The sequence below is a fragment of the Apodemus sylvaticus genome, chromosome 23, assembly GCF_947179515.1.
Source record: "Apodemus sylvaticus chromosome 23, mApoSyl1.1, whole genome shotgun sequence".
NCBI classification, from domain to species: domain Eukaryota; kingdom Metazoa; phylum Chordata; class Mammalia; order Rodentia; family Muridae; genus Apodemus; species Apodemus sylvaticus.
The window spans coordinates 48,263,519-48,277,915 of NC_067494.1; the positions used below are offsets into that span (position 1 = coordinate 48,263,519).

At 48.8% G+C, this 14,397-nt stretch overlaps 1 protein-coding gene across 2 annotated transcripts in view; it reads left to right on the forward strand.

Moving 5' to 3' along the window:
• Positions 1-2,856: 2,856 nt before the first annotated feature.
• Smoc2 (SPARC related modular calcium binding 2) overlaps positions 2,857-14,397 on the forward strand; it is a 136,209-nt gene continuing 124,668 nt past the window's right edge. The window contains exon 1 of one of the 2 annotated variants that reach the window (XM_052169773.1): positions 2,857-3,139. In XM_052169773.1, the coding sequence (XP_052025733.1) occupies positions 3,056-3,139 (84 nt within the window). In that variant the 5' untranslated portion in view covers positions 2,857-3,055. The remainder of the gene's footprint in view (positions 3,140-14,397) is intronic. The other variant, XM_052169774.1, reaches the window with a different exon arrangement.

The window sequence follows — 14,397 nt, forward strand, 5'->3', positions numbered from 1 at the left end:
AGTAGAAACCTAGAGAAAATATCATGGAAACTAGAAGCTGGTGGGTGACTGTGGTGTACATCTTAGGCACAGTGGTCATCTGCTTGCTCCAGCACAGCCTCAAAAGGACAGTCAAGGGAACCTTCGAAGTCGCAGAACAAGAAAAGGTCATTTGACTCTACTTGTGTTTTGCATACTGAGGGTTGGGAAAATGTCTGACACTTATTTTTTCTTTTACTGGCTAAACATGAGTAAGCCAGAAATGATGATTATGGTGAATGGCCTCTTCACCAAGAGTAAAAAGACTTTTCAACTTGACACAGTAAAATAAGGAAGGCTGATGACTGGGAGTCTGTGGAGAGACATGTGGGTACAAGATAATCCCATAGGGACTGACCTGTTCTCCACTCATCTTCGCCGTGACTCTTGCTAGTGACAGAAATGTATATTTGAGGTCCACAGGTCGCATCCAAAAGCAAGTCGGCCGCACTTACTGCCTAAAACTGAAAGCTCATTTCCAGTAGAAGGGGATATTTTTTCATTCCTGTAGGGGTGTCTCAGACGTGTGAGCTGACTGCTTCTTGCCTCAACTTTGAAGGAAATGGCTGATATATAAAACCATTTCTTTGTGGTTTTAATAAATGCTCTGCTTTTTTTCCACACAATGGGAACTGGTTACCTCTCCAAATTCCACTTTGAGCATCTTTGAGAAGACAGAACTTGGCTTTCGGTCCACGTGAGTGCCTCCAAATATTAGGGGGTCTCTGAAGGCTCCGACCTTTCTCATCTGTCAGTGTCTTGGAAAAGCAAGCCTTTACACCGATCTTTCTGGAATCCCGGAGGACACATGAAAGATGTGTTGAGATTCGAGGATTCAAGGCAGCGAGTGCCAAAGAGTTTTCTTCTGCCTCCCATGTCTCCAGGGGATGTAATAGACTTGCCAGAGTTCCAAGTTAGGACATCTGGACTCGGGCCCCCGATTTTGGAGCTGGCTAAGACACACAGCTATTTGTTTTGTTTTTTCATCTGTAAAATGGGAGCAAATGAAGCCTGTTACTTGTTGGACACTGGAAGACAGTAGACAAAAAGCTATTTTCAGACTTTCAGTCCTAATAAGACATTTCAGCTATAATTTGTACCCTTGAAATAAAAGGTAAAAGGGAAATGTTTTGTACCAAATATTTCTTGAATGTGCTGATTATTATTATGGCTATTATTATGACTACTATTGTTGTAGAAGATAGAAGCACACAGCATTTATTTCGTTTTTTATTTCAATGCATATGTTAATTGCTTACTCGGTCATGCGTGTCCCTGGACTGAGTCTGACCCAGAAGAGTTTTGATGAGATGTCCCTCCAGGTCCTCAATGCAGGAAGGGAGTTGAATGCTCGACAGATTGGAGTTTTGAAGGTTTCTTTCAGCAGTCGTCTCTAGAAGATACTCTTTCGCCATTGTGTTGTCAGAATTCCTTCCCTGAGGAGACATAAGCAAGGTCTACCTCTCCTCAAAGGGCCCCAATGGCAAAACAAGCCAGGATTCCTCCACGGGAAGCTCAACATGGGGAGATAATGAACTATTGTGCTTACTGACATTCACAGGCGGGGGCTCACTTGCAGGAATGTGATTAGAGCATCCATACTCCAGTCTTCACACAGTTTGGATGATGGCTTCCACACCCACATATATGGAGCCCCTCTGGATGAATTGTCCCCAGCCCAGGAACTTGCGTAGCTCCAGAGACCCCAAGGCCAAGTGCTATTAGGAAGAACTGCACAAAACGTCTTGGGATGAACACCTGGCATCTCAGGTGAGGTCCAGTGATGCTTCCCATTCTTCTCCCATCGAGGGGATGCCAGCTGTCCACAGCCCACTACTAATGACCTCTTGAAAATAGGCACAGCCCATCTGATGAAGTTGGGACTGTGCTGCTCCATGGACCCTCATTCGGAGCTCCAGAGCTGTTCTTCTCCAGAGGACTCTGTGTTACACTAGGGTAGGGTAGCTGCTTTCTTATTGGTCTCTAGCTCACCGGGATCATCTCCCAGGGAACAGCAGAGGAGAGAAAAGTTAGAGGTGAGCTTGCTGTTTTGCTCCCTACAGAGAGGCCCTGACAAGTCAATTGATTCTTTGTTCTGGAAAGTCTTCCCAGTTGGCTTTCTGCGTGAGGTAGAATTAGGGCCTTTTCCTGTGAAGCTACCAGCCAGGGCTAAACTATTTCAGCAATGCTCTCCTTGTTGCAGAATCTGGTGTGCAGAAGCTCCCTGGTTTCTGCCACAGCCAACAGCCTACTTAAATGCACGCGCCGCGCGTTGCTGAACACCTGAAATGCTTGCCTAAGCTGTTTAAAGCGGCCGCATCAATGTGTGCACTCACCGTCCTCCAAGTTTGCCCAACTTAAGGAAGTCATTTGCCTCACAGATCTGTGTTCAGAGCCCTCCCGCCCTCTGGGTTAACCTGCGGAAAGATGCAGGACTTCACGGTGTTCTCAGAGGCACTTCTGCCAATTAGCATCCAGAGAGCTACTTTCTGGTGAATATAAAGCCACAAGCGAGCCAAAGCGCAGTGGGTACCCTCCAAGGCGAGGACAGAAGCCTCCCGTAGACCAGGAGGGCGGGGCTCAGTGCATATCGTGAAGCCGGTGTGAGTGTGCACGCCTGTAAGGTGTGCCCTTGCATTTGTTTGAAGGAGGCGTGCAAACAGCACCAACAAACGCTTGCCTGGTCCTGGTAGCCTTCGTTGTCTCCTTCACAGCCCTGCACGCCGGGCGGCCCCTGCGCGGGCGCGGTGGCCGACGGAGGTGGGGCAGAGGGAGGAGATCTGCGGGCGGGAGGGCGGAGAGGGCGGGAGGGGAGGATCCGGGAAACTAGGGCTATTTGACAGCAGCAGGGGCAGCCGAAGAATTCGAGGAGCGCCGGCCGGAGCGCACGGAGGGGCCGTGCGGTCTCCACCAGCGGCCATAGGACCGCGAAGCAGTTTTAGCCCACTCGCTCGCGCGTTCGCAAACCGGACTTTCGCCGAGTGCCAGGACGCAGCGCGTGGGGCGTCTGCCTCGCTTGGTCCCTTCCAGCGTCACCATGCTGCCGCCACAGCTGTGCTGGCTGCCCCTGCTCGCTGCGTTGCTGCCGCCGGTGCCTGCACAGAAGTTCTCGGCGCTCACGGTAAGTCCCGGGACGCGCCCCCGCCTTTCTCTGCTGTCCCTCGCTGAGACCCCACTCTCCCCTCTGGGACAAGGCTCCATGAGCAGGTGGCCCGGCGATCTTCAACAGGTGGGTCCGGAAGAGTCTCATGGCATGCGTATCCAGGGTCGATAGCTACTCTGTATGTGAAGGGCTGCTGGTCCTACTAGTCCAGGATAGAAGGGAGTTAGCATGCCGGAGTGCCCGGAGTACCCCCCACCCCCGGTGGGAAGGGATGGTTCAGGAAAAAGGATCTGAGCCACTTATGCACCTCAACTGTTTTAGGGCGAACTTACCCGGACTGGGTGCCCACCTTGCCAACGCAACCGACCCAGCCTAGTTTTAGGAAGCGGGCGATCTTCAGCTCCAGCGCCACGAGGACCCCCTTGTCCGCCCCACCCCGCTTTGGGGAGGAAAAGAGGTCGCAGCCCATGCGTTCCACTTGTGTCGGAGCATCTCAGAGAACCCTTAGTTGAGACGAAGAAGCAGATATGACATTGAATTAAAGACCGCGTTTCTTTTAAAATACTCCTAGAGGAGGAAAGGGGCCACAGGAGGCACAGAGGAGTGTCCCTGGTTTCGTGGGCCCTCTCTTCAGGGGCAGGATGCTGTGCGCGCCAGGGCGCGCTCCCGAGCGCGTGTGGCACTGTGGTTGACCGCTCTAAGTTTGTCTCTCTTAGTTGCAGTACTGGCTACGCCACGGCTCGAGGTGAGGTGCCAGAAGCCGCGCTGTGGATGGGGGCAGAGCGCGTCCACCTCGTGCCAACACAACCGCTGGCCACTCCCGCAGGCTGGTGTCTGCAGAGCCCAGCGGGCAGCCCTTCTGCGGCCCGCGCGCGCGCTAGGCAGCCCATAATTAATGCAATCTGCAGAAACGAAAGCATTCCACTTAGACGTGTTTTTGAACAAGTGCTTAAGAAAACACCAAGGTGGTGAGCAGGCCCCTGTGGAGAGGAGTGTTGCAGTGGGAGGTGCCCTGGGGAGGGTGCTTATCCTATGGAAAACCTGGGCTAGCCCAGGAGTTGAGGCTCTTTGCAAAAGTGAAGCAAGCTGGCCAGCCTGTTGCTTTTTCTTTCCCTCTCCCCGTGTTTTAGCAGCTTGAAGGGGGAAGATTGAGTGAGTTCATTGTTCATACCTAAAATTCTTCTGGGGGCAGTCCTAGGGCCCTGCCTTGTGTCTCACGAGTGACTGATAGATTAGAACCATAGCTGGAAACTGGAGAGAGCTTTCACTCTCCCCTCAGTCTTGCCCTACCCCAAGGAGCCTGAAGGGACGACATGCACACATTCACATATGAACGTGTGCACAGATGCTCGAGGATGTACAGAGCTCGTGCATACACTTCACGTAAATTTTAAAAGTCCACTGGGAAACAGGCCAGTTCTCAAAAGGTCTTAGCACCATGTATCTGAGTAATGAGCAGCAGATTTCTGTAGTCTCCATACCTCACCCCTGCTCTCTCTCTCTCTCTCTCTCTCTCTCTCTCTCTCTCTCTCTCTCAGATAGTTTGGTAATCAGGACAGATTTTCTTCTTGTCTTGTTCTACCCCCGCCTCTCTCAGATAGATTGTTATTTAGGACAGATTTTCTTTTTGTCTTGTCCTACCCTTTCTGGAAACTTCTTGCTTTCCAGCTTTCCCTCTTTGTCTCGTTACATTGTTGCAAGGGTTTCCTGGTGTCCATGGGTGCCAGCTGCTTGTGGGGTCCCTTTACCGGAGCTGGGAGCTGGTCTTACACCATACAGGAAGTGCCCCATTTACCGCACTCCCCAAGAACACTTTGTCTTCAAATCACATTAACACATACAATGCTGCTTCTTTTTGTATCCAGGAGAAATATTTAAAGCTATAAATTATTTATCAGGATTCTTCTCCCCCCTACCCCCGCCCCCCAATCTAGATAATGAAGAGTGTGGTTGCAATAGAAAGTACTTAAGATATAATCAAAGTTTGAGTGGTCAATCACTGGGAAATGTTAGATGCTCTGGATTTTTATGTGGTGCTAACCTCTTTTCAAGTTACCTTCTGTTTGTTGGGGAAGTCTTTGGGTTCCTGAAGACTAACCTAGAGAATGGCCTCCTATGTGCCAGGTTTCTATTTGGCCTCTAGTCAATGACTGAAATGTTAGTTTGCAGGAGAGCATGGGACTCAGTTCTTAAGCGTGTGTGGAATTCAATGAATGGAAATACATGGGACTCTCAGTCCACAGGAGTAGATGGGACTCACAGTCCATGACGGTGCGTGGGACTCAGTTCGTGGGGATGTGTGGGGACCAGGTGTCTTCTTGATGGGTGTGTGATCGTATGCAAGTGGCTGAACCTCTTTGGCCTTACCTATAGAATGTGGAAGACTACCCAGCATGCCCCAAGGGCTAAAGCTAATGTTTGATGCACCCAGGCTGAGCTCATTCTCCAATCCAGATTATGTTGTTGGTCTGGCAGAGAGTTTAGAAACCACAGAGGCCAGCTCTTATACGGCTGTCTCGCAAAGGGGTGTTTGGATATTAGAGCAGATCCCTTGCCTGACTTAGATGAGAGAAACCATGTGGGCTGTCCAGGCATATGGGAAAGAGCACATTCTTTGCTTCCCTTTGTCCTGCCCATTTCTTCTAGAAATGGGCAAACTGATTCACCTCTTGGGGAGGAAGCGCGCATGGACAGAGCCAGCCTGTGGAGTTTTCCACCCTTCTCGTGGCCTGTTTGTGCACAGATGTTGGTATTCTTTCTAGTGAGTGGAGCGAGGCAAGGTGATGCGGGCATTCTGCTGTGTGCTTTGTGATCTTCAGCCTGGGTCTTTGAAGGGAGGGAGAGCGTTGGGAAGACAGTAGTTTGCACACGTGGATTTAGAAGAATATCACTGATGATAATCAGTCCATTACCTGACATGCTGTGGATTATCCTGTTCCCCCATGCATCTGAGTGATGGTGGAGTGGAGTATATGGACCATGATGCTGTGAGACCATATCCCTCAGCCTGAAGAATCAATAGTGGTCACATTTTTCCTTCCTCTTCTGGTAACACTATGTCTGAGGCTCTGTGAAGTCAAGTCTCTGGAATTGGAGAAGAAGGAGGGATCTAAAGACAATGTTTCCCACTAGGAACTCATTTACATGATCTCTGAACCTTCAATTCTGAATTGAAATGAAGACCGTGAATACCTGGATACCTGTGGGTTGCAATGGCTCAGGGGTTTAAGGGATCTTGTATCCCAATGCATCTTCGGTTCAACCAGGATGATAGGATGTGGAGGCCATCAAGCCTGGCTGTGGCTCCCGAGGGTGGAGGTGAAAGGCAATGTTTACAGGTTAAAAATTATATTAAAAGACACATGATTTCGTAGATGCCAGCACAAGCGTACAATGAGGGAATTCCATTAGTGCTTTGAAGCTAGATAATATTGAAGAGAGAATTTCTCCCTGTGGATGAGTTCATTTACAGGGAATGAAACATCTACCACTGTGTGGGGAGCAGGGTCCTGTCACTAATTGCGTGTTTTCAGATTTTAAATATCCATATATGTGTGAAATATTAGACTATATCCTACAAGAGGAAAAGGCTCAGATTATGAGTTATCATTGCATTGAATTCTAATTTCACACGAATTAAAACCAAATCTCTCCAAGTGAGGACCACAGATACAATCTGCTGTGACTTCATAGTTCCAGGCTGAAACTCGAAAGACAAAGGTTGTCATTCAATGCAAATGAAGAGTCTGGCCTAAAAATGTCAGCTCGCATTTGTATTTTAGATTTAAAAAGGAATGTTAGGTGGGAATCTTATAAAGTCTGGCCAAATTAACTAGATTTTCAACATCAAGAAGGTCACAGGATAACTACTTTGATGAAACACAAGTATATTCATATTTTTATTGTGTTGAACACAGTGTGGCTTACAGTAAAACTGTTATAGGGCATGTGCAATGCAGTGTCTATCTTTCTATCTATCCATCCATCCACACATTCATCTATCTATCTATCTATCTATCTATCCATCCACACATCTATCTATCTATCTATCTATCTATCTATCTATCTATCCATCCATCCATCCATCCATCCATCCACACATTCACCCATCCATCTATCTATTCATCCATCCATCCACCCATCCATCTACACATTCATCTATCTATCTATCTATCTATCCATCCATCCACACATTCATCCATCCATTTATCTATCCATCCATCCATCCATCCATCCATCCATCCATCCATCCACACATTCATCTATCTATCTATCTATCTATCCATCCACACATCTATCTATCTATCTATCTATCTATCTATCTATCTATCTATCTATCCATCTATCCATCCATCCATCCACACATTCACCCATCCATCTATCTATCCATCCATCCATCCACCCATCCACCCACACATTCATCTATCTATCTATCTATCTATCTATCTATCCATCCATCCACACATTCATCCATCCATCCACACATTCATCCATCCATTTATCTATCCATCCATCCATCCATCCATCCACACATTCATCTATCTATCTATCTATCTATCTATCTATCATCTATCTATCTACCCATCCATCCACACATTCATCTGTCTGTCTGTCTTTTCGTCTGTCCATCCGTCCATCCATCTGTCTGTCAGTCTGTCTGTCTGTCATCTATGTCTCGCCCCCTATCTGATAACATCATTGCTTTCTTCTTGCTCTCAGTCTTACTTTCTCCCTCCCTCCATTCTTGCCAAAGTTACTCATGGGATCCTTTGCCTCTCTCCTCATGAGCCTGTAGTCATTCTGTCACCTTTCCCTCTGGGAGTTCCCAGTTTCCATACTTCACAGTCTCATCCCTGTGTCCCTGAGCTGGGGTCTGTAGTACTGGGTGCTGAATTAGAATTCAGTGCAACAATAAGTCATATTCTGAGCCTTTCCCTCGTGTAGGATGTAGTCTAATATTTCATATGTGTATGGATATTTAAAATCAGCAGGATGGGATACCTATCCCATCTCTTCTCATTCCCAGAACCTGGCCCTTAGAAATGACCTCTAACCCAGGAAGGACTCTGAGGGCTGGTGGAGGTGGAGGACAATCTAGTGAGTGCTTTTCCACTAGGGCCATCCTGAGCCTGTCCTGGAGTTATGAACCACAGTCACTGCTTAGGGAATTTACTGCCTGGTTCTGTGTCAACTTGACACAGGCTAGAGTTATCACAGAGAAAAGAGCTTCAGTTGAGGAAATTCATCTATGAGATCCAGCTGTAAGGCATTGTCTTAATTAGTGATCAAGAGGTGGGGGTGGGGTGGGGGGCTCGTGGGTGGTGCCATTCTTGGGCTGGTAGTCTTGGGTTCTATAAGAAAGCAAGCTGAGCAAGCCAGGAGAAGCAAGCCAGTAAGGAATATCCCTCGAAGGCCTCTGCATCAGCTCCTGACCTGCTTGAGTTCCAGTCCAGACTTCCTTTGGTGTTGAACAGCAATGTGGAAGTGTAAGCTGAATAAACCCTTTCCTCCCCAACTTGCTTCTTGGTCATGATGTTTGTGCAGGAATAGAAACCATGACTAAGACAGGGAACAAATCCCTAAGTTTGTTGGTAACAACCAAAAATACAATTGGTACATAAAAGCTGCCCTTGCAGACTTTTAGATCTAGTAACCAAGTTGATAGGAACAAGGAATCCGCTTTGAGGTCCAGATGGGTGCACACCAGAGAGAGCCGAGCTGGTTTTTGAATTTAAGACAATTGCCAGATATTCCAGGACATGGCTTGTTCTGGTCAGCTCATATGCTGTCACAAAGGTCCAGAAGAGAAGGCAGGTGTGCCCAGGCTGAGACCCCAGTGTTTGTGCAAAAGAACCAGTGGCCAGTTGATGACCCTGAGGGCTGGGTTCTGAAGGGGCAATGGGCTTGTCCACAAGCTCCAGGGCTCTCTCTCTGAGCTGGACTAGGAAGCCCTCCTGTGGGCTCCAGGAGGACTGTGCTTGTCACGCCCCTCTGGTCCCACAGGTGTGTGCACACCTGCTAGCTTTTATGCCTTCACAAGGAGCTCAAAGACTGGCAGTGTTGGCAGCAGTCGGAGCAATGTGAACCCAGTCAATGTGAGACCAGTCTCAGACATACAAAGATGAATGGTGCCTGAGGAACCACATTCAGAGTTGTTCAAACTCAGCCCCTTGGCATCTATCTGTACACTCAAATATGTGTACTCACCCACCCACACACATGTGCATCTGCACATACAAACACGTACACATATATGTGCACCTATGTGTGAGCATACACACACACACACACACACACACACACACACACACACACACAGGAGTAGGCATTGGGGAAGAGACCTTAGTTTCTTCTACTTTCTGATGATGGCATGACGGGGGAGGGGGAAGAGGAGAAATACTTTCGAGTTTATCATCTGTTTATGGTTTGTAGTTCTAGGCAATGACACTTCCCTTGTGTGGCAGCTGTTCCCGAAGCTGTCTGTGTGGTTTCCTGAGCTTTGAGAGTACGAAATGCGTGGGCTGGACTATTCCATCACAGTTCTGTGTTGATGAAGAGTCCACTCAAGCAGGCAATCAGTCGGCTTCCAGGTGGCTGCTGCGCGTGCGTCCTGGGCGAAGTGAGAAGCAGGGCTGCTCCTGTTGTCTGGACGGAATGGTGGCTCTGCCCTGCTTGTCCTGCCTCAGAAGGCACAATGCACTCCAGGGCATACACTTCACTTTCTTTTAGAGGACCTTATTTCTTAAAGGGGATTTGAAGAGGGGAGGGGAGGGGGAGGGAGAGGAGGGAGAGACAGAGAGAGAAAAGGGAGAGAGAGGGGAGAGAGAGAGAGAGAAGGGAGAGAAAGGGGAGAGAGGGAGAGGGAGGGAGGAAGAGAGAGAGGGTGGAGAAGGGAGAGGGGGAGAGAGAGGGAGAGGGGGGAGAGGAGCAAGAGGCAGGGGGAGAGAGAGGGAGGGGGAGAAAGGAAGAAAAAGAGAGGGGGAAAGGGGGAGCAGGGTAAGAAAGGAGGGAGCAAAAGAAGGTACTATTGAAGGAAAACAGATACCAGATATGTGGCTTACCGGCCGTTTCCAGGACAGTGCTGGCCAGACCTGCTGCCCTGGAACTGAGTGCGTGCGCAGGACACATTGAGACAGTGGAGACCCTGAACCCTGCTCCCTCTCTCCTCACATCATGGGTTAAATGCTCCCCCTGGACCCGTGTCCTGCAGGAGTGGTGCAGAGACTTTGATTCCAGCGCAGGTTCAGAATCTATCGTGTCAAAACTTTGCCCGCTGGTCAATCAATAAGAACTGTCACTATTGCTTCTTCTTTGAGGACTGCTTGTCTGTTCCAGGGTTGAAAGGAGATGGTAGGACTCTACAGGGTCATCTCCCTTGTCCCTAGCCCTGTCTCTTCAGGCCCAGTTGTCAGGGGTAGATGGGTTTGTGTGGATTACAGGAGGAGTTGACACTGTGGTTCTCAGGGCTTGTGTGGGACAGTGACCCTCACTGTTTTCCCCCACTGCCCCCCCCCCACAGAGGGGTTACTGGCCATCTAAAACACGTGACCATCCATACCAGACAAGTGTGCCAAAACTCACTGACATAACCACAACTTTGAACTGAGATGTGTGTTGGTGGATGCCTAATATGCCTCACGACTTCTTGCGATTCTAACAGGTCTCCCTTAGCTGTGTTTTTGTTTGTAAGCCTTTCTGTCACAGGAATACTTTATCATTACCGATCATTGGCATTTGCACTTGGAAGCCTTATGTCAGGTTGGAAATTCCCTTTGCGTGATGCCCGCGTGGGGTGCTCCCGGTTCTTCATGCAGAGGGGCTTCCTCTGCCCCTGGCTTGTGCCTGCCCAGCTTTTTCCACCAGGCTTTCATTGGCTGCTTAGTCAGTGCCCCTGGGTAAAGCCTCAGGAGACTTGGGAAATCATAGCCTCCAGCCTTCCCACGATTTAACTGTGGTCATTCACAAAAATTGGATTCACCAGGCGCACTAGGTAAGAAACTCACACTGTAGTACTTAAGGCTGTGGGGTCAGCGGAGGCTGTTCCCAGGTGTGAATTGTGGTTGCAGCCCTCCTCACGTGACCCCTACCCCTTCCAAGGGACAGCACGTGGCCTTCCCTGCGTTTGTGCACTCATCACAAACTGTCTTTGCTCTCCGCACTGTTCTCTCGGCTTTCTGAGCTCCTCCAGATACCATCTCGCTTGCCCTCACCCTCTCCTCACCAGATGGCTATAAATATGTGTCCTGGCTGTGTGCAGCGTGGAGTTTGGAACCCCCTGAGGGTAAGGAAAGTGAGCAATTGCTGTGACCTGAACACGCAGGCTCGCAGATAGGTGCTGTGCCAATCAGTGTCTCACTCTTAAAAGGTTTATCTTTTGGGTAGAGTTGCCAAAGACAGATCTTTCTATTCATAGGCATAATCCAGGTGGAAATGGGAGTTCCCTTTCTGCACTCTTGGCTTCTCTCCCACCTTCCTACCCTCCCAGAGAGAGACATGCAGGTGCAGTGTCTGGGCAGCACGAACCTACTCCACCCTTTGGGAGGTGCTTTTGACGTTTCCTGAGTCCGCCACAGGGGGGAGCCCAAGGGCGGGAGCTGTCTTTCAGTGGGGCTGGGGCTCCCACTGCAGCCTGGTCCTAGCTTCCATCTACAGAGGTAGATAGATGCTCTGCTCTTACTGTGCTCAGTCTTTCCAGTCTCAGACATTTGACTCAAAGCATGAAGCTCCAAGTGAGGGAACAAAAAAGCAGGGACACTGTATTCATTGTTTCTAATAGCTTTATTTAGAAGTCTGGGACGTTTGTGTTAAACTCAGTGTTATCACCCAAATATCAGATAAGGGCAGAAATTTGGCTTAAAAAAAAAGCCAAGCTAGAGGAAGGAGCAGGAGGAGGCTGGCCCTATTCTGAGGTTCCTGTCTTGTTTTCGTTGCAAACTTAATTACCCCATTAACTTTGAAGCAATGACTAGGGTTATTTTGTTTGCTAAGTTAATATTGTATCTGTAGTCTTCACCATAAAGCTCTAAGAATGTGACACTTTAAAAAACGATTTTTAACCTATACTAAAAGAAAATTGTCTACAGCAAATCACTGTTCCGTGCCCAGCACTGCAAAGGTTTATTTCCTTTTTTAGTTCATTGAGTGTTCAAATGTGCTTTATGGAAGTCCTTTGGGGAGGCGAACTACTGGCTTCATTTTGTTTGAGACACACCCTTATTAGACATATACTTATAGAGAGGGAGGGGGAGAAGGAGAGGGAGGGAGAGAGAGAGTGAGAGGAGAGGAGAGGAGAGGCAGGAGGCAGGAGGCAGGAGGCAGGAGGCAGGAGGCAGGAGGCAGGAGGCAGGAGGCAGGAGGCAGGAGGCAGGAGGCAGGAGGCAGGAGGCAGGAATCAGAGGCACCTGTAGTGGCCAGAGTTACAGACAGTTGTGAGCTGGCAGATGGGGGAGCAGAAGCGCTGGAGTGGTTCTCTGGGAGAGCAGTCCTTTCCCATAGCCTGAGCCATTTCTCCAGTCCCTTGAACGCATTGTCCTTAGATATTCTTACTAGATGCATTCTTCCCTTTTTCTTTAAACATAGGACCACTGAGCCACATCTCCAGTTGGGCTCTGTGTATTCTTAGAAACGTGCTTGTTGGGACCATTGTTCTTGTTAGCTACCTTCTAAACAGATGCCCCCCCCCCTCCCCGATGATGCACTCTCATGCATATTCTTACTGATGGTTTCTTTGGCATCTTGCTCAAAATCCATTTACCTTTCTTTTATCCAAAAACCACGAGAAAATAAAAAAAAACACTAGTGTCCCCACTCAAATTTATGTCACCACTTCTATTGGTCCCCACTCTCTTTTGTATTTTTCTTTGAAATGTGCCAGGTGTACCTTTATGCTGCCTAGCTGATTCAATTCTAGGAGTGCCCTTCCCCCAATGGATTCTCTCCCTCCCTCTTTTGTTTTTTCTCCTCCATGTTTCCATCCGTCTCAGCCTCTGTCTCTTCATCTCGCAGGCTTTTCCCAGTGTGCACTCCTTTGTTCCTGTCTGTCCCATCCTCCACCCCACTCTGTGAGCAGATCTCTTGCCGTCCTATAGCTGGGCTCTGCCCCGCTCCAGCTGCTGTTGAGTGTACTAAGTACCAGTGAGGTTATCATAAGTTCCCAGGCAGGATGGAGAGGCAGAGAGGCTGTATGCCATCTGAAGCAGAGAATACAAGACAGGTGAGTGAGCTAGCCCAGAGCTAGATTGTTCTGTTTAAGTCTGAAAATGTCCGGAAGGCTCAAGGGTTAGGACACAACAGCTGAGGGGATTCTGAGCGGTCTGATCCCGAGGGCCCTAACCTGGTGGTGGGGTTGGTTCACCTGCACCGCTGTGAGGAGACAATTAGGGCCAACTGGAGGAAGGAGGCTACTTAGAACATGTCTGTCAAGAGCACATCATGTTCCTGGATCCTTCTGTCCCTTTCTTTGCTTCTTGGCTGCTGTGTTCTTTCTGCCTTACCCTCACCAAGGGACCAGAGAGGCACCTCTGAAACTAAGAGCTGGAAAAATCCCCTTTCCTTTGAAAAGTTAATTTCTCAGGTCACAGGGACAAAACATCTGACTAACACAGGGACTCTGACTAACACAGAGCCAAAACATAGCTCGTCCTCTATTTTTATTTTTATGTTTTAGTCACTTAAAAAACAACCTTTCCCTCTAAGGGAAGGCTTTCTGGCTTTCCATTTAATGCAGAACCCCAAATAGTAACTTTTTTTTAATTGGATATTTTCTTTATTTACATTTCAAATGTTTTCCCCTTTACAGGTTTCTCCTTCAGAAACCCCCTCCCACTGCCTCTTTGAGGGTGCTCTGCCACCCACCCACTCCTGTTCTCCAACCCTGGCACTGCCCTACACTGGGGCATCAAATACCCTTAGACCTAAGGGCCTCTCCTCCCACTGATGTCCAACAAGGACATCCTCTGTCACATATGTGGCCAGAGCCATGGGTCACTCCATGTGTATTATTTTATTTGGTTGGTGGTCCAGTCCCCTGGGAGCTCCAGGGGTTCTGGCCTGTTTACACTGTTGCTCCTTCCATGGGACTGAAAACCCCCTCAACTCCTTCACTCCTTTCTCCAACTACCCAACTGCGGACCTCTCGCTCAGTCCAATGGTTGGCTGAAAGCATTCACTTCTGTATTTGTCAGGCTCTGGCAAAGCCTCTCAGGAGACAGCCATATCAGGCTACCATCAGCAAGCACTTCCCAGAATCCACAATAGCATCCATGTTTGGTGACCAT